At 51.6% G+C, this 24421-nt stretch overlaps 1 protein-coding gene across 1 annotated transcript in view; it reads left to right on the top strand.

The window, feature by feature from the left end:
• Positions 1-24421, top strand: part of PTPRF (protein tyrosine phosphatase, receptor type, F) — a 295930-nt gene that overhangs the window by 250130 nt on the left and 21379 nt on the right. Inside the window, exons 20-25 of the mRNA XM_010582510.1 lie at positions 1892-2145; positions 2844-2934; positions 6013-6225; positions 9307-9461; positions 12692-12807; positions 18598-18695. Coding sequence (XP_010580812.1) covers positions 1892-2145; positions 2844-2934; positions 6013-6225; positions 9307-9461; positions 12692-12807; positions 18598-18695 — 927 coding nt within the window. The remainder of the gene's footprint in view (positions 1-1891; positions 2146-2843; positions 2935-6012; positions 6226-9306; positions 9462-12691; positions 12808-18597; positions 18696-24421) is intronic.

The raw sequence follows: 24421 nt of genomic DNA, 5'->3' as shown, positions 1-24421 counted from the left end.
AAGAGGAGTCACAGCAGAGAACAATTCCCTCTGGCCATCCTACCTTCGACAGCCCTTCCTGCACTTGGGGCGGCCAGCAGGGTCTTTGTCCCTGCAAACCTCTGTTGTTTTAGTACTTGGTACTTATTTTTGCAGTTCATCCCTGAAGATTGAAGCATGTCAAGAAACAAGGTTGATTACATCTCTTTTCCATTGCCGACTCTTCGCTGCTGCTCTGTTTACCTGTTGGGAGTCTGTTCTCAGCAGCAAAAAAGCTGGGGCGTTTTTCCTATCCCAACCTCCACACAAAGTGACCTGAAGAGGACTTGAGGTGTGCTGTGGGTATCACTGTTTGGATAACACAAAAGCAGAGCTGCAAATTCCAGGCCTAGCCTGGTCCTTGTGCTCCGCTGTCCTTCAGATCTCTTTCCAGAGCCTCCCTCGTCCTCCCAGCTCCAGCACTAAATATTAGACCAGTGCTAATCAGCTGCCCTTGTCCCAGCGAGCCAACAGCTTTCTGCAGATTTCGGTCACCTGCTAAAAAGGTGACTTGGAAGGAAAGTTTGGTCCCTCCCTTGGTACTTGCATCAGCCTGAACGGCAGGCTCAGCTGGTGAAAAATCTGTTTTACTTCAAGTAATTTTTCTTCTACAGAGCTGTCTTCTCTCTCTCAAGGCTGCTGTTGGAAAGAGCACGTTTTACTGTGTGGTCTCTGCCTGTAACACATAATAGCTGCCATGGCTTAACATGCTCCAGCTCTGCCATTGCCAGCTTTTGGCATGCTGTGCCTCTGCACCACTATCAGGAATCCAGTAATCCCCTGCCATGCTGGACAGTCGCCCGGTGGAAAGAAACATGCTGGTTTGTCACAGCTGGAGCACAACTTCTGGTCCCTCTGGTTCTCTACACCCCATTTGTCTCTGTCTCCAGGAACTGTTTGAGCTTCTGGCTTTGCAGAGGCAGCACCCATGGTTTCAGGGTACAGGAGTTGTTCCATCAGCATCAGGATCGAGGTTCCTAGGGTAGATGGGCTGTTTGGTGCAGCTTACACAGCAGTGCACATGGCTGCTGGTCCTTCGGGGAAACAGGGGTCCTGCATCTCTGCAACAGGGCACTGAGAAAACGTTGTTAGCTGAGGGGCTGGCGGGTCCAAGGGGGGAGGCTGTGCGTGGGGGCTGCCCGCTGCCCTGGGCCACCAGCGGCTCTGCGCTGCCGTGCCCTGCCCAGCAGCCCCTCGCTGCAAGCACGGCAGGGAAAAGCAGTGCCGATCTCCTGCCCACGGCTGCCACGGCACCGGCATCTGTTGTCATGGCAACGGGGTGTCACACCTGCAGAGCCGCTGTTTCGGGTACCAGTTTGTGAGCCCTGCGCAGGATTTGTCAGATCATGGGTGAGGCGTGTAGTCCCCCGGTCACCTTGCTGGGAGGGGGATGCTCTGCATTAACGTTCGATCAGGCATCAGCTGGTAGACACGGGAGTGACACCAATTTAAAGCAGACAGGATTTTACACCAAAAACATATTGTGTGTCGTAGCCTCACGAGACAAGAAACAAAGACCCATTCATCTCCACGCGAGGGCAAAGCACAGCCATCTGGATTCATCCCCTGACCTGGCGCTGAAAAGCAGCACGTGTGGCACCACCAGCCACACTGCTGGCGCCGGGCACCCGGGCTTTGCTGAGATGAGCCCCTCTCTGCTCCATCACTGCAAAGCACACGGAGCACAACTCAACCTTCTGCTGGGGGTTGCTCTTTTTTAACTAAAGATTTATGGCTGTTTACGAAGCGCACAGTAGCTGAACCACCTGAGGGAGGGCCCAAAGCCAAATTGTCATCTCTAACGCTGCTATTTTGAGTGTGAGTTTTCATCAGCAGCTGTTGGCTCCATGAGCGTGTCCTTTTCCCGTTTCAGATTCTGTACAATAGCCAGAGTGTGGAGGTGGACGGCCACTCGATGAAGAAACTCATAAGTGACCTCCAGCCAGACACAGACTATTCTTTTGTGCTAATGAACCGTGGGAGCAGTGCTGGGGGGCTCCAGCACCTCGTCTCAATCCGCACCGCTCCTGACGTCTTGCAAAGCAAACCCATCGCCACAAACAAGTATATACAGGAAGGAAAATTCACACTCACCCTTCCCAAAGTCCAGACCACTGTGCCGGTGAGGTAGGTGCCGTGCCTGGGTGGAGAAGGCAGGGTGGGGGGCTAGAGATGGGGAAGAAGGCAGGGCAGATCTCTGCCAACCTGTGGATTTTGTAACCTGGGAGTGAATTTCCAAGCAGGCTGTGGTACAGTGCCAGGCATTTACTCGTAACATGGGATCACGCTGCTGGCTCTTTCTGAGTAAATATTTATGTGCGATAAAATTAAGACAATTCTTTGACAGTTTGCCCTCACCCTGGTGGGTATACTCCAGATGCTACCAGCAAAAACACAGTTGAGGATCAGAAGGGACCTTCTCTGACACTGTATAATATCCTTTAAATAAATAATGCCTAAAGCCTCAAGGAGATTAAAAAAGCGAGTTTGTGGAAGTCTTATTCGTTACTGTGGTATCCTTGTGCTGAAGCACAATTCCCCCAGGGTTCTTGCTACAATCCGATTATATAAATGTCCTTCTCACAGCTCCTACACCACCCTCTGGAGCACAGTCTGTAGATCTTCATTAACCTAATGAGTGCTAACAGGAGTATTCTCTTCTCTGGTGCAGCTAGAAAATCGGCCTCTTCCTTACTGAACTCTTTTGCTGCTTAGAGGGCAGGGAAGGAGCAGGTCGTCCTTGGGAGGCAAATGGCACACGTTATTTGGTGACCTGCCAGAGAGATGACTTAGGGTCCAGCACTTATGCTTTCCTTCCTTGCCAGGTGGTACTACATCGTGGTTGTGCCAGCGGATCAGAGCACGAGCAGCCCGACTGCTCGGTGGCGGACACCTGATGAGATGGAGCTGGACCAGGTAGGAGTCTGTAGCAGCTGCTGTGGTGACAGTGGCTCCCAGGTGGCCCAGCATGCCTTGCCCAGGCCTCCTGGCAGCAGCACGGGTGCAGCGGCATAGGTGCAGGCTATACATCAAGAGATGGGGGGCTGTGGGACATGCGGTGCCCACTCAGCCTTTCTTGGCTGGTGACAGCATGTAGGAAGGAGGATGGAATCAAGCAAGGGAGGAGCCACCTCCCAGAATGTGCCCCATAAGGAGACAACACTCGAGTGTCCTGACCAGGACAGATTCTGTCTTGGGTTGTACGCTCTGCAGCCTTTTTCAGCTGAAGCAACCACGCTGATTTGGAAAAGAAGCTAGGAGAGAAAGGTATCATTTTCAGTTTATTAAGCTGTTCTGTCAGGAGGCTTTTCCCTCTCTGGATAGGACTTAAGCCTGCGCAGTTTGGATAAAGAGTTCACTCTAGTATCTAAAAAAACCCGCAAAGCTCCCTTCACACTTGCTTTTTAAAGGCTTTCAGCATTCACCAGCCCATTCACCCCAAGATGCAGCTTATTCTTTGCAGCAGTCCTTCAACATCAATAGTGTGGTACATACGCAAGTCTGAGGAGAGTCCTACACAAGGGCTTTGTGGGCTCACTCTTCCCCACACACTGCACCCCCACCAAAGCAATAAGGAAAAATTCCAAGAAATCACACACAGAAGGGTCCATTAAGAGAACAAAGTTTTAAGCTTGAAGCACTCAGAAATTGTAAAGTGTTAGAAGCTGTAAGTCAGCCCTTGCTTATCATTAATCTTTAATTACATGATTGCACAGTTTTTTCCTTGGGGTCCCAGCTCACGGTGTGTATCGGTGGATCTGTTCTGCACATAAAGCACAATTGTGTGATGGAGGACCATCACCTGTAGGTCTCCCGCATCATTTCATTGCAGAAGTTGGAAGACGTCACAAGAAACAGAAGACTAGGATGAGAAAGGATGGTTTGGTTTTGAGCTTTAGGTGGTTGAAAGCCATGGAGAGAACTGGTTTCTATCTCTGTTTCACCGAGCCCTGAGCAAACAAAATTTTCATTAGCAGCCAATGTCTTGCATGTTCTGGTTTTTCGGAGTGCTCAGTTTGATATCCTGGAGCCTCATTTGCAGAGCCTAAGCATCCCCAGCTGCACAGAAAAGTCAATAGGAGCTCTGCTGGATACAGGCAGTGCTATAAAAATAAGCTAAGTTTTCTTTAAAAACAAAACAAGACAATGTCTTTTCAATTTGACATTCAAAATTAGTGGATGTTTTTTACATTAATGTGCCTGCATCTCTGTTCTCCATCTGTAAAATTAGGATAATCGCTTTCATCTCACCTCATATGGGTGTTTGGAAGATAAGATCGTTAATGTTTGTGAAGCACTTGTAATATTATAGTGATCAGCACCATAGAAAAGCCCACAAGGAAATTATTAATTTTGTCTTCAGAGCTGGATTTGAATAGTAAGCAATAAACAAGGCCTCAGGCTGAATAATGCAAAGAAGAAAACAAAATATGGAATAGCTGCTCTTTGATTAAGCACTGTCTGTCCTGTGTATTGAACAAAGCAGGGGAGTTACAGAAAAGATAGTATGTGACCATTCAGTCAAGGATTGTAACACAATGCACATACGTAGGACAGCTGATTTAATTTTGCACAGGCAATATTACTTTTCTAATTTTTCAGGATCTGAACTTTGCAAGCCTAGCATTCTTTTGATGCAGTCTTTTGGTGTGTGTTACTATGTGTAAGTGGCAGTAGCATCCAGCAACCTCAATCACAACTGGAGCCCTGTGGTTTCATGCCGATGCACATACAGCTGTGCTTTCTGCCCCAAAGAGCTCAGCTGTAATTTCAGCCAAGATACAAGAGATGTGTGTAGGGAGCAAACTCCACAGTCCAAAGACTATCTTTCAGCCTTTTCCCCCTGTGGTTACAAGGATATTTGTGAAACTGAGATCTCTCCGTCCCTTTTTTTTCTTTTTTTTCCCTTTTTTTTCCTTTTTTTTTCCTTCCTTTTTTCTTCCTTTTTTCTTTTTTTTCCCTTTTTTTTCCTTTTTTTTTCCTTCCTTTTTTCTTCCTTTTTTCTTTTTTTTTGGTGATATTGCAATGCAAGCTGTAGCTTTCCTAAATTGCTCCAACATGAGGATTCATAAGAGGGCACGGATAGACTGTTGAGGGGAAAGAGTGGGGATTACCCAGGTTTTCCTGCTCAGAGGGAGTGAGCTCAGCTTAGCAGCGTGGCTTTGTGTGCACATCACTGTCCCCAGCCCCACTGATGTTCCCTGTCTGCCCTGACAATGCTGCACTGATACATTCGTGTGTGAAATGTATTTCATGCCTCCTTCTTCATTTTAAATTAGAATTTCTGTTCCAAGCCTGATATTCGTTTTTATTCATTAGAAAAACATCTTTAAACATCTGAGAGCCTTTCTTAGCAGTGTAATTGAATTTTTGTGTGTTTATATCCTTTTTCATGAATTTGTGGCTGACTATGAAATTTGCCATTTTTACTCTGAACATCCCATGAAATCTGTTATCATTCTCTGTGATTTACACAAAGGTCTGCCTGCAACCCAGCAGCAGATGAGATATTGAGGCACTGACAGAAGAGAAAGACATGGCAAATGTCACTTTTTCTCTATGCATCAATGTCAGCTGTAATTCACGTCCAGTGTCTGTAGAGAGCGTGAGTTGCTGTCTGGACCGATATGTGGGCCACAGAATGTGGCCCGATTCCCTTGCAGCCCATTGGGATACATTAACTCGGGGTGACTGGCGCAGCCAGGCTGTCTCAGCCCTAACATTCACCGTGTCAGCATCCCGGGTCTCAGGACTCTTCCAAAGCTGAGATCCTGCTGGAGGTGCTTGCACTGAGGGTCTGCAGACAGGTGCCCTAGCAATGGCTAAATGGATAACGCATCCCTCTGGTTTCTTTGCACCACCACGTGCAAATCAAACCCAGTATCTTCTCCTCCCTTTCCTTCCACCCTGCTGAGTCCTACAACCAGTAAGGTAACAGCGTAAGGTGGTGTCACACTGGGCGAAGCAATAGTGATGCACCTCATTTGTCCCCAGCTGCTGGAGGCCATAAGCCAAGGGAGTCAGAGCAGGCGCCAGCGACGCCAAGCAGACAGACTCAAGCCCTACATTGCTGCTCAAGTGGATGTGCTGCCCGAGACCTTCACCCTGGGGGACGAGAAGAACTACAAAGGTTTCTACAACAAGCCCCTGTCTCAAGACCTGAGCTATCGCTGCTTTGTGCTGGCCTCACTGGAGGATGGAGACACGGTAAGGACTTTCTGCTGGGGGGGCACAGCCTTTCCTAGCAGAGCTGAGGTGGGCTCAGTGCAAGCAGGGTGAACAATTACTGCAAGCCAGTATGATGGAGTTTTCTCTGAAGAGAGGAGAGTGAGGCTGCATAGCTGGTATCAACAGGCTGAGGTGGCCGTGGGAGTTGACTTGATAGATGGTGTTGTTGGAGGGAAATGGCATGTATGTTTGACATAACAGATGAGAGCGGAGGGCAGTGTCAACACACGCGTTCTACACAAGCTCGGTTCTGGCTTGCTGGGCTGTGCCCAGAGCAGAGCGTGACACACGGTCGGGGTGGGATAGGTTCTCGTTCTGCTTTGGTTCAAGCAAGTGACTGTGGAAAACAGCCCCTTGAAATCCTACCCTGCACAGTGGCTGCTGAGGCTCTGCAGTGAACAGGATGCCCCCCCTGCAAACCTGCCTTCCCAGGCCCTTCTCTGGCCAGAGTCTCACTTCCAGATGACATCTGGAGAAGCAAACCTGCCTCCCATCACAGTGGGTTGTCAGCAGGGCAAAGCTGCACGCCTGCCTGCTGCATAGGGATTCTTGCTCCTGTGTCTCTCCTGCTAGAGGCAAATGGGCTGTGGCTTTGTCGGCAGCGTGCTGCCAAGCACACGGGGCCTGGGCACGTGAGGGGGAAGGGAGTAGTTGATGGAATAAGCAGGGAGCAGCACGGCGAGACCCGTGCATCAGTGTCCAGCTGTAATCACGGAGGGCAGGAGTGGTGGTGGCGGCAGTAGCAGCGGCCAGTGTGTAAGTAATGGAAATAATAGAGATGCATAGAATCCTTTGGTCGGCTTCCAAGCTGCGGCTTCCTTCCTCAGCCTCGTTTGCTTGTAATGGCTCATTAGGGCTGGTCAAGTTCTTCATTACTCATCCAGCTCACGTGTTCTTGTGGCAAGATGTGCACACTGGTGAGGGAAGGAGAGTCACAGATTAACAGCAAAGTAAGGCAGAGGCCTTGGGATGTGCTGTCCTGGCAATCCCTGTCAAGAAGAGATGACCTTAACTAGTTGATCCCAGACTATCATCATCATCTCCTCCCTAGCACAGATCTGCCACAGCCCTCCAGTGAACCACCAGCCGGCAGAGTTATTACACCCTGCTCCCAAAGACCACCTTTCTGCATCCCCCGCTGCATTGCATCCATTTTCATTTGAAGCGTGAGGCACTCTGTCCGAGGCTGTGCACTATCTCCCCCACTCAGCTCCTCTTAAATTACTTGCTGTGTCTCTAGTGTCAGCAGGCAAGCGTAACATTGCCATTCTTCAAAGGCAAAGGGGACTGTGGTTGAAACACCATCTCTGAGAGCAGGGGCACCTGCACCTCACAGTCTGCCTTTGAAAATGCCACTGAGATAACAGTCCTTCTGATCTCTTCTGCTTCTGTCTTCTCTTGGAAGGAGGCATCCCCAAAGCGTGTCTGCAAAAATATGAATCTTTGCCCCTCGCACGAAGCTTTGGAGATGGACACACATGTTACCTTGCTGCACAGATCAGCATGCTCCTTCACCTCCCCACCTAATGCAGCTTGACCTTTCTGGGTAGTCAAAGGCAAAGCCTTTGTGCCTTCCTCACAGAGTAGCCGCTTGCCCATACAAGGGGGAGCCCCAGGCCTTCTGCCCCATCCTCTCACCACCGATGTAGCATCTTCTTGTCTCTGCCATGCTCAGACAGAGCTGTTGCTGACTCCCTGCCCTGTTGTTTGAACTGGACAAGGGGACGTAGGAACAGACCAATGGGCTGCAGTGATCCTGTGCAGACTTTCTGTAGGAACAGAGCTGAACTGGGAGCCAGCAGCTATTTCAGGGTCATTGAAACAGGGTCTCGTAGGGCTGAAAGGTTTCACGGACAAAGCAGCAACCATCCCCACCGCTTCCCCTCCAGCCAGTGGCATCTCTGACCGCTGATAAATCTGAGGAGAGCAGCTAGGATGCTGCAGCTGCATGTGCTGCCAGAAGGATGTCACAGATAAGAGCATTTTCTGTACTCCATGGGCACCTGTGAGAGAAGATCAAGATGTGCATTTGTGTGACACCAGCACACTTGATTTTTCCCTTTCTTCTCCTCACGTACGTGCAGGCATGAAGTGCGTGTTTAAACTTCAACCTTAAAGCAGGCGATTTATAGATCCCCAGGCACTTCTTCAGTGACCGAAACTTTCTATGGCAGGAGCAGAGCGTTTCTGGCTCCCTAATGCCAGGCAGCAGGTGCTGCTCAAAAGCCACAGGTACTGAACTGATACAGCTCTGGCCCTCTCTAAGAGGGGGGAAAGGATTTCTTTTTGCAGCATTTAACCCTTCTGACCCAGCGAGGCTGAGCTGTGAAGGGACAACACAGTTCCATAAGCCTTAGCAACAGCAGCAGAACAAGCCAGGCGCAGTGTCATTTTTCTGCAGGAAGGGTTTGGGTCTGTGCTAATCCTGTCTTGCTGGTGGGGCTAGAAAGCTGTCCCTTCGGTTTATAAATCACTGGGCTGCCAGATTGCAGAAGTCTCTGAAAAAGAACCTGTAAGCATGAGCCCCTTTCCAAGGCTTGTTTGTCAGGGCTGAGACATCAGGTAGAAAATGCTCCTGTCATTTCATTCCTTTAAGAAAACCGCCTAGCCCAGCAGGGGTTTTCCTAATATAGCCCTGTCCTGGAGAGATGTGTTGATATCAGCACAGCAGGTATTATAAACCACTTAGGAATCATCAGCCAGCCCCACTGTGCAATTGGTTGGGATTCAAAAGCTTGTGATTTGGCTCCGAGAGAATCCAGGGCTGGCAAGTGGCTCTTAACTGGGCTGCTCCAGTTTGGCACCTCGAGGCCAGGTCTGCCAGCCAGGAAGTTGCTGGCACTGGGAATGTTTCACACCAGGAAAAGACTGTTTCCACAGCATGACCTCCGCTGATGCTGAGGGAGGGAGGATCCTGTGGTGTGCTGCTGGGGTTTGAGAAGCATGACCGTTCCATGCTAGCCAGAGGCAAGGGGAAAACTCCACATTTCAGGGATGTAGCTGTGGCTTTAGCATAATGGATGCTTGCTTTTCTCTCCCTCTTCTGCCGGTGCTGTTCAGAAGAGATATGCAGCCAGCCCCTACTCGGATGAGATTGTGATGGAAGTGGCTTCAGCAAAGCAGCAGGATGAACCGGAGATGCTGTGGGTGATGGGACCTGTCCTGGCCGTGATATTAATCATCATCATTGTCATTGCTATACTCCTCTTCAAAAGGTGAGATCCAGTCCAGGACATAGCAGTTATAGCACGAGCACTACAGGTGGTGGCACCTTCAAGACCCTCCTTGTAGCCTTCAGATGTGGGGTGCTCTGATAGACAGCCCTTGGTGGTCATGGGAAGGAGGAAGGTCTCTACCTGGCACAGCATAAGGCTGCTTTATAAAGAGAGCAGAAGGGCTGGGTATGCAGATGATAATTAATATCAGTCCCAGGACACAGAGCTGCTGTGGATTCTGGAAACACGTGAGCAGTGGGACAGAGGAGAGCAGCTTTGTCTCTAAAGCCAGTCTGACCACTCTCTGGTCTCACAACTTGGATTTGCAGCCTTGGGGACTTCGCTAGTACTGTGGTTTTTCACTTGATCTCTGGCAGGTGCCCCCACTACTGTGAATTTTGGCTGAGGAACATGGTCTTGGTGGTGAGAACAGGGCATGGTTGTGACAGGCTGAAATCAGAGTAGGAGCTCTCTTCTTGAGGCCTCTCAGTCCTGGCTACCAGATCAGGACCATCTACGCTCAGTGCTCCCTGCTGAAGCAACCACCTGCTTTTGTGTAGCAGAGCAGACCTGCTAGAGCTGTAACTGTAGTGCGAGATGATTGTTAGTCCTCCTGAGGAGCAGGTTGCATTTGCATGTGTTCAGGTATCCTGTTCAATTACAGTAGGTCATTCTTTATCAGCTCAGCTCCAAGGTTCTGCTCCTCCTGGACTCTCTATTTACATATGTATCTGTAGCTCGGGGAAGGGAGCTGGCTTTGTTGTCTGATTAAATGGAGCTCTGCTGTGCATGTGCAGTCAGTGCCTTTCTGTGTCAGTGATCATCTCCTTTCTTCTGTTTCTGCTCTTCCCTGGATCTAGTAAGCAAGAAAGGTATGAATCCATTTTATTTTCTTGTTTTGCTAAAATTTCAAGTCTATTTCCATTTTTAAAAATCAAGCCTGAAGCTTCTAAGGGGCATCTTTGTTTCTGGGAGCATGGAGCATGCCAGCCCTAGGGGTTTACAAGGACTTTGTTTCCTCAAAGGTATCAGCCTCCTAGCAATTGTCAGCCTCTCACAGCTCTTAGGGAGACAGTTCCAACATAAAGACTTCCCAGATTGTTTTTGCAATTACATTAAAAATCCAAAAAACTGACAACACCAGCAGTTACAGGGGTTTCTTTGTTTTCTCAGTCACTTCAGATGGAGAGCTGTTCCATCAAGAATGCAAGGTGCATTCTTGCAGTCTGTGGTGAGGAAGCTTTGAGGGAATACCAGACAATTGTAGGAAACAAAGTGTTTACTGGTCTTTAAGGAGAGAAAGTGGCCCCGGGGGGGGATTTCTGTACCTGGGCCCCATAGACCCTGTGCCCAGCTTGGCTTAGCTTTGCTTTGTCCCAGAGTCTGGTGTGGGGGGAGCACCAGGAAGCAGCATCAGACCACTGTGCTCAGAACCTGACGTTCATGTCCCTGCCGCATCCTAGCCCATGCAGCAGCAGCAGCATATCCCCTTCCAGCACCACCCGCGTGCTCAGAGTGATGCTGTGTTATCCTACAGTTTTTGGCTGTCCAGGTTCTCTTCGGAGGCATTTTCTCCCAAAGGTGTCTGCGCAGCATATTCACAGTGTAAAATCTACAATGGGAATGAATTGAAGCTGAGTAGCAGGGGATAGCTTGGGGTCTGGAGGTTTGTTCAGCAGTTGCCCAGACTAGGCTAATGAGAGAGACAAACATTAATTATGTGCTGTGCCCATTCCCCAGGAAAGCTGGACCATGTTGCTCAAGGGCTCAAGGACTGGTACACAGTAGCACATGGCACATCCTGCTGTGCTCCTGATAGAAGAAACACTGCTTTATTTGTTTGCCATGTATTTTCCTTTCTCTCTATCAATGCTCTCAGTCCTTCAGCTCTTTTGTCTCTGTCCAGGCAGCTAGAAGGCTTCTGAGATGTTGAGATGACTCAGAGTAGTGTAAGACTCACAAGCTGGTCCTCCCCATTGAACGACTCCAGTGTTTGATGCAGCTACAGGCTGCAGATGGAGCTTGCTCGCAGTCCAGGCCACAGAGGGAATGCAGGTTTCACTTGTGATTTATGCACTAAATTTTGCATGATTGCTTCTCACTAGTGCCAGCCCAGCATGCACAGCTCCCCATGGAAGTGATAGTGCCCTGTGCTTGTGCAGAGCACTTCTGTTCATGTGTGGCTCAGGGTCACCACCATCCAGAGATGCAGCTGCCTCTGTGCAGAACCTGGCAGCCCTTCAGGGTGCTTTGAAATGCCTCACAAGTGGGTAGAAAACAGAGACTTACTGTTGCAATTTTCAGGATGGTAAATGTGGTAGCATCCATGCAGACTAGCAGAGATGCAGCTCCCTCTCTTCCAGAAAACATCAGGTCAGCAGAGGGGTTCACCAGGCAAAATCCATGTTGGGGCTGTAGCCAGAAGACAAAGTCTCTGTGTATTGCTGCACACTCAGCATATTGGCAAAGCGTCAGGGTCAGTGCGGACTCAGAAGAGAGTACTGCTGTCCTGCTCCTGCCCAACATCCCTCTGTACTGCATGGGTATATCCACTGTATTTGTAAAATAGAGCAAGAAGTGGGACTTAAAGAATTGTTGGAAACCCTTCTTGCAATATTAGATTTTCCTTAATATTCACTTGTCCACTTTTTGATTGGATCTGTCCCTGCTTTGCCTGTGAATTCCAGCAAGAGCCTGAGGTGGTGGCATTGCTCTAGGCATAAATATAGCATGAAGAGACAACAGTGTATTTTATTGTTCCATTAATACACGCCTTGGGTGCCTTCAACCATTCAAGACATGTATTAATGGTCCAATAAAACACACCCTGAAGAGCCTTTACACTATTATATTACAGCATTCTATATTTAAATATTTCTAATACTTGAAAAAAAATTTTATTATATCCTTCCACTACAGGAAGTAGTTCCTAGAGAGAGTAAGAGGAAACAACATCTTGCATCTCTCTGCTTTTTCTCTAATAAATATGCAGGATATCACATTTCAAAGTGCCTCACTAATCAAACCTCTGCCATTGCTTACATATGATCCTTCCTGTTTCATAGATGGGAAACTGGAGGCACGGAAGAGGATGTGACTTGTCCAGAGCCCCAGGGAACCTGGGATGGAGCTGGGTATCTGGGACACAGGGACCCAGACTCCTTCCCACGGTGGTTCATGCCAGTGTCTGCCAGAGCTCACCCGCTTGTCTCTGTCCTCCCTGTCCATAGGAAAAGGGCACACTCCCCCTCTTCCAAGGATGAGCACTCCATCGGCCTGAAGGACTCGCTCTTGGCTCACTCCTCTGACCCAGTTGAGATGAGGCGGCTCAACTACCAGACTCCAGGTAAGGAGCAGCTAACCCCCCTTACGCCCCACCTCCGCCAGTTCCCCCTTGCCAGGTACCGATGCCAGAGGAGGAGTTGCAGTCCTCCGGCCCGCAGCAGCTCTGCACCTTCTCAGTCACAATGGCAGATAGGGGGCTTAGACCGAAGATATCCAGGTGTCCACGCTCTGGTTTGCAAATCCTTCTCCCTGATCCTGTCACTGCAGGCACGCAAGGCTGGGGAACCTGGACGGGGACAGCCTATTGTGTGGTGTGTGTCGAACATTACGTGAAGCTCACTGCAGTTGTCCTGAGCCGGGAGGAGCCTCCACACAGAGCTGGGAGAGCTTGCAAGTGCCCACACCTGCATTGCTCCAGGCTGGGATTCAGCACTGAGCACCACTGGTGCAGTGCTGGCCACAGGGCCTGCATCGGGGAGGATCAGGACAGACAGCCCTTGTACTTACTGCTGAGGGTGTGCCAGCAGCTTTGTCCCGGGATCTTTGGTGCGCTGACTTTCCTGTTCTGCTCAGCTAAGGGTGAAGAGAACCAGCCTACATTGCTCCCCAGTCAGTGCTGTGGCCCAGTGAAGGGCGCTGCTGGTCACAGTGGTCTCAGCGCAGAGGATGATAGTTCAGTAGCAGCCATTGCTTTCTGCATGCAACTGTTCACTGCAGAGCATCTCGTCATGCCTGCACTGGCCTGTGGTGCCTCAGGGTGTAGCTAGTTTGCCAGCCCGCGGAAGCAACTGTACTTCGCACTGCAGAAAGGTCTCGTGCTGCTGCTTTGTGTCTCTACGTCTCTGATGGCATTGAAAGCACAGTACCCGTCATTGTAACAATCAGAGACAGGCTCGCCCCAACTTGTTCAGAGCCTTTCAGAGAGCCCAAGTCCTAGGTGAAGTGAGGGGAGCACTTGGTCTTTTGCGATGGAGGGAGCAGTTCAGCAATAAATGAGGTACATACAGCTCTCTTCTAACTTGCAGCTCTTCCTGGTCTGTAACCTACTTCCCTTTTTCTCCTGCTGCTCATTCATCTAAGAGCTTTCATCTAACAGGAGAGTTTTGAAGGGACATTTCCTGATGTAAACCTGCTGTGCCTGGGAGGGAGGGTAAGAGAAGCCTTTCCCGTCGCGGCTCACAGCAGTCTGGCTCGGACCTGGGGTGGGCTTCACCAGCACATCTCCCTCCGTGCCAGAGCAGCTGTCATGGATCCATAGTTAGTGCATCTCCCAGGCAGGACCTATGACAGATCTCACAGGTAGGATGCAGCAACAGCCTGGCAGTTGCCAGCAGACCTGGCCCGTTAATTGGCCACAACACAGACCAGTGTGGCATTGCAGCGTGGGAGGAAAATGCTGTGGGGAGCAAGGGAGGCACCTGCGCTGGAGGAAGAACATCTCAACAGGCAGATCACTGGGAGCAGCACTACGTGAGGGGGTCACACACAGTCAGCAACAGCATGCAGCTTCTTGAGGAGGAGCAAGGTGTTAAACAGGGCTGCTCCAGGACACCTGTGCATGGGGACAGGCCTCTGTGACATGTCTCCACTGCCCAGGGATGCAAGAGCCGACTGCTGTATGCTTGTGGTTCACACTGGATGGAGGAGTGTGACAGGTCACGCTTGCACTGCTCCCATCTCCAACAACAGATGGGAGTGTTTGCAACGAGGGCATCCCTTGCTAGAGCTGTAGGAAGGGTCAAGAGCTGCCATCAGAGAAGAGGGATCCGGGAAATTTCTTTTCCTACCCGTGCCTAAGGATAAATCAAAGACACTGGCTCATTCAGGAAGCTTGCAGAGCTCTCTGGAGAGAGAAAAACAACCCAAAGTGCCCAGTTCATTAGAGACAGCAGCAGCGCTCTGGGATGCTGCTAGCCAACGCTCCCCCACTAAGTGACAGCACCTCCTCCCCACAGCATCACTTGTGAGGCTCTGCGGGGCGGAAGCGGGTGTTGTGCAGCTAGAATTGACTGTTCCAGCTCCTGATGAGCTTGTCCTCATTAATGAGGAGGCATGAAAACCACCGAGCCCAGTGGGCCCATGCTGTTGCCCCTGTCACCTGCCCGAGGTCAAGGCAGTGCTGCGTGCATGCATTGACAAGAGGTGTTGGCCGCTGGCCCTGCACGTTTCAGTAGCTGGTCTCCCTGCTGGAGTGTGCTGAGCAGGGAAAACTTGTTTAATGCATAATTAATTGGGCTACTGTTATTAAATATTAAGCTTCCTCATTTTTGTGGTTTTTACTTCAGACGAGGGTTATTTCTCCCACTGTCAGCCTCTCTGTACTAACATACCACTGTGCCAAGTCACTGAGAGGATATGGGACCAGGCAGTGTCCCAATACGCCATGAAATGAGGCTGATTTGTGCTGCTGATGAGCTGCGAGCGGGCTGGAGGCTCAGGGGCACTGAGCAGAGGTTGCTGGGGCTGAGTGTGGTCCTCCTGGCCACCGAGCAGCACAGATGTCCCCTGTACCTGCCATCCACCTGCCCTTGCTGGCTTCCCTTGGGCACGGGGCCGTGGACAGTGGTGTGCAGTGAGAAGTGTAGCTCTTGGCGTCAGATGAATATCTGTGCGCTCACTCCCCTGCGAGTACCTCCAGCTCCACACGTTTGTCAGCGTCAGGGGATGGTGCTGGCCAGAGCCAAAAGCCCGGTGTGTAAGAGGCCAGCTGCAGAGCAGCCCCTGGGGCCAGGTAGCTGGTCCTGTGCAGGAGGGAGGCTCCCGGTCCTGTGGCAGATGGTGCTTTCCTTTGCATCTTCATCTCTTTGTCTTTCCATTTCTGAACCTCTGCGATGATGACTAAAGGCTAATGGGATTTCTGTTCTTGCCCCGTTTCTTTTCTTTGCAGGTGCCAGTGTCCCCAGTTGCCCGAATATCTCAAGTTAGTTTTAACTCCTGTATTTATCTTTTGACACCTTTTGCTTTTTCTTTCCCTTTCTTTCTTGTCTCTGTAATTTTTGTTTCAATGTCATGAAGGTCACCCTCACTCACAGCAGACTGTAGAACGGCAGTGATTTCACTTTCTGACATGATGTGTGGGGCCAAGCTCGGGTACCATCTGCACGGCACTACAGCAGCTCACCGCAGCACAGTGCAGAAGGGAAGGCCCCAGGTGCTGGGCTGCCAGGACGTTCCTGCAGCAGCCCTTCGCCTGCTCCCAGGCCTCCAGCTCCTTCGCAGCGGGAGGGGGTGGCCAGCTAAAAAACCCTAATGGACAAATTGAAGGGTGCTTTGCAGCCCGGTGGTTGAACACACTCTCCTCCTACCTCAGGCAAACCGGCTTCCCTAGGCTGGGTTGCGTGTGCCATAGAGTTAGGCAGAACAGGTGCCGAGGGATGCTGATCTCTTCTCTGAGCTGCCGTGCAGTTGGTCTGTTTGGCAGTGTTGGCACCAGAGTCCCAGGCACAGAGCAGAGGGACTTTACTGCTCTAGCAGGTTGGATGGAGTAGTACCAGGACTACGGGTGTAACTGCCCCTTTATCTCTTGTCTTGTGAGCTTCAAGTTCACTCTCAACCATAAAAGCATGTCCTCCCTGCTGCTTGATGTACAAGGCATCTGCGTGTGCGCACAGGAACGGGAGAAGTACATAGGACAGATGCTTTGCCCAGGAGCAGAGCCAAGGGCTTTACAGTCTGCGGCCGTGCAGGCATTGTGAAACCTCTAAGCTCTTCTAGCCTGGCGGAGAGCTCACTGTCCTCTTGCCAGAGTCATTGGAAGAGCATGTAGAAGTCCTGGTAGTGTGTACAAATCTCCTCTGTCTTGCCCTACACGGTTAGTGGCAGTTGTTCTAGGTTCACCATAATGGGATACCAACCACCTCTTTCTCTCCATCTGCTCTTGCAGCTGCTTTGTTGCTGCAACACTCCTTTGGCCAGCAAAACTGAAGTTTGGAGAGACCCCTTGTATTTCTCAGTGGAGATGAGTGTCTGCAGCTCTGCTGTGGTCCATGGCTCTGCCGTGCTTCATACATAACCATGCTGGGATAAGCACACACCATGGCGATGTTCCAGCCTCTTCTTCAAGCCCCACACTTCTGCCTTGGTGCCACACTGTTCTCCTCATTCAATTGCTCAGCAGTAACAGCTCTGCACTGCAAAGGCTGCTCCTGAGCCACAGCCTCTGGAGGTCTGGCTCTGGCACCAATAAGCAAATTGTGCAGAAATCAAAGCATCATCTTTGTGGGCCTGCTCAACCACCTTGGGGATCCTGATGGGTGAAGTGGCAAACAGAGGACCATTTGCAGGAGGACCTCAGCACAAGGCAGAAGAGGGATCTTTCCTTCTCTGTCTGTCCATGTGCTCTCAGGCCATCTGTGGATATCTCTGCGCTGTCAAGTGATAGAAGGACAAGTGTGTGCTGGATTGGGTCTTGCCTATACGCAGCGATGTCAGATGCTTTTGGCAGAGGTGTGAGGAGCCCTGCTGTGCAGCGGCTGCGGTGTAACACTTCCATGTTATCACCTAGTGGCTTGTCACCGCTGTGTAAAATGCACGTACTCAGCCTGGGGACTGCTCCATCACCTCAGCGGCCCATCACTGCCATCAGTGGCAGTGTTCAGGCTCCTGAGCGATTGAGAAGCTCCTGGCCATGCTCCAGTCTGTCTCCCTGGGTGTGAATCAACAGCTTCAGCCTATTAATAATCATTATTACCCACGTGGGGTTTCTGGGAAACCCACAGAGCAGCTGATGGAGCCACGAACCTTGGGATTTGGATGAGCCAGGCTTTGGATGAGATGTTTCACAGCCACGTTCCTGCCAATTTGCCATCTCAGCTTCAGAGAAAGAGGTTGCAATGGTTGAGCCTTGAATCCCAGGGCCCCAGTAGGGCTCCTCCCAATCCCACATGCATACCCCCTCAGTACCTGTCCCCTGGGTGGGACCTGTGGGATCCCCTCCTGCGGGCCTCTCCCCTGAGCAGGGCTTGGGCTGTGCCCAGGACGATCCATACTGTGCATCCCTGCTTTAGACAGGGCAAGACCTGCCATGGCTTGAGCTGCATCCCAGCTTGCAGCAGCCTCCTGGAAACTGCTGTAGGGCACATCACTGAACATGGTGCCTTGCACGAGCCACCCAGTGGAGCTGGATTTTGGGCCCCGGAGCTGGCCCTGCCTCTGGAGCACCATTGAAAAGCACTGAGTTACGCAGCTGTGGGCAGAGCTGCTCCTCAGCTCTTGGCAAGTTGCGCAGTCTCCGACCAGGGGAGCAGCCGGTCCTCTGTGAGGCCTTTCCCATCTTTCTTTAGCTCCCCAGGGGCTGGGGCAGCATCTGCCTACCCCAAAAAGCTGTGCACATACACCACGGAGGTTTCCCCTGGTGCACGTCTGGGCAAGTTTCGTTTTGGCTAATGCCATTGTTAGGGGTAAGCAAGAGGATCAGCCTCAGCCCTTGGCGGTGAGAGCGCCAGAGAATCAGTGTGTTCAACTTCAGCCTATGCAGGAGCCCGCGAAGTGCATTGACAGCGTATCCTCGGCCCGTTCCTGCCGGGGGCTTCCCCGAGCCCCGGCCCGCTGCGTGGCCTGCTCTGTGTGCCCGGTGGCTGTACTGTCCGAGCATGCTCACCTGGTCATGCACATTCTGCACATCACCTTTCTGTTTTGTTTCACCGAACCGTGTGCTCTGAGAGTGCGTGCAGCATGCCGTGTGATCTCGCCGACTTCCCATCCATCCTGCCCAGCGCTTCACATAGTCACACGTGTCCGCCTTGCACCCACCTTTCGGGTTTGCTGTGCACATGCTGTTGTTGAGCCTTCCTTGGCCATGCAGAGCCGTAACCGTTTTCCTCTCCCTCCTACCTCCTTGTCTTGCTTGCAGGCATGCGTGACCACCCCCCCATCCCTGTGACGGACCTCGCCGACAACATCGATAGGCTGAAGGCCAACGATGGGCTGAAGTTCTCCCAGGAGTATGAGGTGAGCGTGAGAGTGTGCTGGGCGGTGGGGGCAAAGTGATGCTGGCCAGGACCCCCAGCAGAGAGGGCTTGAAAGCTGAGCTGTGCCTCCCCCGCACCGGCATCGCCTGCGTGGGCTCCGAGCCAGGCCTGGGAGCCTGCCAGCTCTCCCTGCCAGCCCCAGAGCAGTGGGAACTCGCCTTGAGCAGTTGAAGCATGGTTTGTACAGGGTAAAGGCCTTGCAAGCTGAACGCGCAGCAGCCTGCCATGCTCCCTCCGTGGTTATGGTCTTAGGAGTGAATGGGAGCTCGTGTCTACCCACCTGGGCTGTCTCTGTTTACTTTGTTCTTCTGCTCCGTGAGGGCTGCCCTCCGTGCAGGCTGGCTGAGGTATTTCAGTCCATAGCATCCTGTGCCCCTTCACTTCCGTCTGTATTCAGAGCTTTGTTTTCTGCACCATCCTCTGCTGCTGACAAACACACATTTGAGTTTTCATTCCTGCGTTCCTCATCTAATCTCCCCCTGCGTGCTGCTGGACTGTGCTGGTGTTAGCCTGTGCCGTTCAGCATCTCTGCCACCAGAAACTCTGCTAATGTCCCACTGCCCTGGAGCAATCCCAGCTCCCCTCCCTGCATGGAGCTCTCTCTGCCTGTGCCTTGCAATCCTGAGCTGCAAACTCCCCTGCACTGCTGAATCACACTCCCACCCTTCTCCATATCTCTGGTGGAGCCCCAGACAGGTACTGTCTGCACCCACCACCGATGCTGCCTTTGCTCACACACAGAGGCATGCACTGGGCTTTTGGTGACACATACACACACACCCCCCAATCCTGTACTGCACCTCTCCCAGCCCAACTCCCTCCCTGTCCTCCCCTGAGGACAACTTGCCGAGGGGGTGCACACGTGGAGGGCAAGGGGCTGACCTGCGCGAGGGCTGCTTTGCCTTTCTCACCCCTCTCTGGGCTGGATGATTAGGTTGAAAACATGTAAAGTCAGGGAAAGTTCCTCTGCAGCCACAAGAGCAGCAATGGCAGGATTATGTTTTCCTGTGCTTACATGCAGGACCCTCTTGAGCTGCAGGGGACTTGTAAATAAACCCCCCACTAGTATTAAAGAGGGAATAAATTTTGGAAGTGTCCTTTGCATGTGTTATCGCTTCTGTTTGAATTGTTATCTGCCTGTGCCTGTGGCCTCCCCTTCCTGCAGCATACCTAAACTGATTTATGAGATGAGATCAGAACATTTGCCCATAAGGTAGGATTATATATGCCAGGAAAGGCAAAGCAGATCTCTATGTTGAGAAGGTAAGGGACAAATTCCAGCTAGTTCAAAGGGTGTGCTGCCTGTATCTGAGGAAGGCGCAGAGCTCCTTTTTCCTTCAGGATGCCAAGTGGAGGGCTTTGCCATCCCTCTGCATACTGCTGTCTAGACCAGAGAGGAGCTGAGCTTTCTCCAGCTACAGCATTACATTGCAACTTGGGAAATGTTTAGAGGAATAATGTGCTTCCCCCGCAGTTACCTCTGTGTTCGTGTGTGTCCTGCCAGTGGTGCCAAGGTATGCAGTCATATCTGTCTGCCTTGGGCTTTTCTTACAAGTCCAGCTGAAATGTTAAGCAGGGCTGTCCACTGCGCTACAGGCAGACTGTGCCTCTGCTGCGCGGTGGGGATTCAGCAGGATCCAGTGTCTGTGCAATCCCATCCTCACACTAGGCCTGTGCTAGTTGGAGCCTGCAGCGTAATACTGAGCTGTGGGAACCGTTTTGGAAAAAATGAGCATTAAGTAAATTCTCTTAGCTGTTTTCATGAGCCTCTCTTCTCATTTCTCTTTCTTTAGAATATCATGGCTGGTTGAGAGCACCAATCAGTTGTACTTTTCATGTTGAAGCAGCTATTAAGTAGCTGATTGTTGCATGTAATTTTTTTCCCCTGGATTCTGCTGTGTTTGACTCCTCATCAGCTAGAAATTACTGAACATGACAGGCTCATATGGTGTTTGACACTAGGATGGACCCCAAAGCAGAAGGGGTTGCCCCTTGTTGACATGTGGGGATCGGTACAGTCATTTCCCATTTGAAATGCCAGTGAGAAAAATCCTGGACTGAGTTTGCAGAGAACAGCAGCTGCCTGTGCAGGATTACTGCAGCAATGGGTCTGCTCTCATCCTGGTCCCTGTGTGCGTGGGTTTGGTAGGGCAACAGCTCCCTTTGGCGCCTGCGATGGGAGGGCTGGAGGGCAGGATGAGCACGGCATGCGCTGCTGAGTAAGGAAATCCACGGAGTGGATGCGGAAATGGTGGAGGTGGGAAGGGAGCAGGCTGTGCAGCCCCTGCGGGAGCCCGAGAGGCAGGGAACCGCACCTCGGCAAATTCTGTGCAATTGCAGTCCGTGAGTGATGATAAGAGTCCCGGCGCTCACCCTGGGACTGTGTGAGCCCGAGACCTACGCAGAGCTGAGTGGTGACCCAGCACGCCGAAAGATGGAGGCCCTGACCCTGTTTCCCTGTGGCATGATAGTGCTACGGGACTGGGTATAGCACAGCTGAGCAGGGAGAGCCGAGGGACGAAGGCATCACAGGTGAACCCCCAAGGCCCATTTGCTGTTTGATTGTGCTTTGAAATAGTTGCATTTTAAGTGTTTTTGCAGAGCAGCTGAGCAGCCTAACATCTCCGTGTGGTGCAGGGCTGGTTGTAAATGGCTCACGTTCCAGGAGCGGTGGCACCTCAGGCAGAAAGCAAATATTTAACAGCACTTTTAACCACTGAGGGCAGCTGCCCAGAGCTTGCTTTGGTTGTACAACCGATAGCAGGTTAACCTAGACATAGGTGACACAAAACAAGACCTGTCAGCCCTTCCCTGCGCCCCTGGGAAGGGAGCAGGGAGGGTGGCAGAGATTTCTCAGAGCCGTCTGGCCTCACTTCCCACAGGTCAGAGAACAAATAACATTGCTCACACCAGTTTGCCAGCACGCGTGGCCAAGCAGCCCATGCGGCAAAGCCAGCACAGAGCGAGCCGTGCACTGGCTGCAGTGAGAACGGGCTCTCGAGCTGCAGGTTAGCCCTCGCCCCCAGCGGGCAGGGAGCAATCCCAACTAGACCTGTTGGTACACCTGGTGTGACAGGAGAGGTTGAACTGCAGGTCCTGGGAGTTGAGCCGGCTGCAGGCACAGTTAGTTAACTCTGCTGCCGGCTGCTCTGGCGTGGGGCATGGCAGAGCCCCACCACAATCTTCCCAAGCATGCAGTAGAGCTGGGGGTGCAGAGTGCAAGGGTCTGGCAGCAGCTCCTGGCCCGGCCACATCAGGAGAATATTTCATTTTTAGTGTACAGTAAGAGCCACAGTGAATTTACAGCGTGGGATTAGTGGAATTAAATAAGTAGAAGGGAGGCTGAGCCCCTTAATTATTTATCTGCAGGCTGTGGTGGGTGCTGCAGCTGTGTTGGAGCTCCTCCTGTGGGCCACCTTCCCACGCTGCAGCCTTGTAGATGTGGGGCAGGATCCTGCTCTCGGGTGGGGGATTCCCACACTGGTACAAACAAGCGTGCACACATGCACCGCAACTCGCACTTTTACTGTGGGATCCAGCAAGCCGAGTGCTGCTGTCCCCTTTGTTGCTATTAACAAACACAGGACGGACTGGCTCCAACCAGGGCAGGTTCCTGCTCCCTTGTGTCTGCTGTCATTTCTGGGCTAGGTCCTGCACCACCTTCCCAGGGAAAATCTTGTCCTTACATCCAAACTGGAACTTGTGGCCATTGCCCCTTGTGCCCAGTCCCTTTGGCATGTCCCTCCAGTGGACAGCCCCTGGGAGCAGAGCAGGCTGGAGGTGATGAGAGCCAGGCAGCATGCCGCTGCTTGGCACATTACTCCTTGATAATCTTTAGGTTGTGCATGAAAATTGACTGTGCTCCTGCTTCCCAGTGAGGTGGGGAGGTTGCAGCACTTTCTCCACAGTTTTCTGTGGAGAGAAACACGGCTGGACAAACCCTGTGCTCATTTGCATTTCCCTTAAAGCCACCGGGGACATTGCATCTCCCATGCCTGCAGTCCTGGCAAGGCAGCTTAGGCTGCGGGAGAGGTGCTCGTGTCCCTGGGGCCGGTGAGCCCAGGAGGTGCTGGACCCGGGCTCCAGATAGCACCTGGGGAGCCGTGTGTTGCAGGTTTAATGCGCTAATCGGGAAGCTGCCTGGCAGGCACGCAGCACTCACGTTCCGGTAATAAGAATAATAAGGCTGAAGCACTGCCAGCGATTGATTCAGGAGCGCATTAGGTCCTCATTTGAGACGCAGCGCAGATTGACAGTGGTCAATGCCTGTGCTAATGTGGTTGATTTCACAGGAGGCTGGGAAGCACTCACAGCCCGAGCACCTTCCCCTCCCCATGCCCTTGTGTAGCCGCCTGGGCTGCTGAGCAGGACGGGGCCGTGGCTGCCCAGCTCCTTGGCTGCTACAGCCAGGGCCAGCCAAGCTGCCATGTTGCCCCAGAGGTCTGCCTGCCTGGGCTGCCCATGCCTGCCAGCAGTAGGGGCATCTGCAGGGACTCCGCTTGCAGAGCGATTTGGGAGCTGCACTGAGGAAGGGGAGCAGCAAACCCAAGGTGGACCGTATCTGAGACAGACTGGCACACAGGGATGTTTTCAAGGCATTTGTAAAGTGCTCTCGAGTCTGTCAAGGAAAGAGCCTTTTTCCAATCCCGTTTCAATGGTCTGGCTCTGTCTTTATGTTGATGGCAGTAGCAGCGGGGATCCCTGAGCTGCTTTGGAGAGATTGCTCCTTGCACTTCCATGCTGGGAAGGAGGAGTTTTACTAATTGGGCTTTTTCTTAATTTGCACTTGCTGTCTTACAGCATCTCCCCTGTCACTTTAAAGCAAAGCAAAAGTAAAAGTCATGGTGCTTTTAAGTTTGTTCCTGGCTCATTTCCTTCCAATTTCCCAGCCCTTCTGCTTTCTAGGAAGAATGAGTTGAAACTGTTACTCTGATCAAGTTTTGGGATGAAGAAGTCATTCCCATGAGCCCCAGAACGGAACAAGAGCAAACTCCCAGTGCCCAGGCAGGTGTGGAGCAAGGTGGGGAGACAAGGCAGTGCTGCCATAGTCAGGGACTGCGGAGCATCGTACAGATATGGGATAAGACTTTGCCAACCACCACTCCATGTAAGGACTTCAACTGCTCTCCAAGCAGCCCATCATCCTCCCGTTTATTTACTCATTTGTTTGCCTTAAAGGGGGGAACAGGTGTACATTAATTCATCACCAGAGTTTAAATTAAATCATTTTACTTCTAAATGAGTCACTAATTTGCAGGAGTATTTAATTAGAGCCTCTTTGCACTCAGGTGCTGTATTACTTCTGACTTTCTCACCTGTTTGCCCTCTTAAGAGGCTGATGATGATTAGACCGTTTCTACACATCCTCGTTGCACATCAAAGCAATTAACCCTAATGGCAACACCTTGATGCTCCTCCTCCATTCTGGGGGCTCTTGGCAGCCTTGTCTCCCCCAGGAAGTAACCTTTTCCACCGCTGTGGCAGGACGCAGACTTGCTGTGCAAAGCACACTGCACCCCACAGCTTGGGCAGCCCTGCAGCCTTTTGGCAGTGATTTGCAGTGTAGATCGAGCACGAACGACTGCACTGAGCTCTCTCTGCCTCTGCTGTGAAGGGAGGATTCACTCTAGCACCCGCCTGTGCCCGGTGCTGAACGAGTGTTCACAGGGTGCAAGCAGGGTGCAAGAAAATGTTCAGTCATACCTG

Source organism: Haliaeetus leucocephalus, unplaced genomic scaffold (assembly GCF_000737465.1).
Source record: "Haliaeetus leucocephalus isolate CR32 unplaced genomic scaffold, Haliaeetus_leucocephalus-4.0 Scaffold848, whole genome shotgun sequence".
Lineage (NCBI taxonomy): Eukaryota > Metazoa > Chordata > Aves > Accipitriformes > Accipitridae > Haliaeetus > Haliaeetus leucocephalus.
This window is presented reverse-complemented; position numbering and strand designations above follow the sequence as displayed.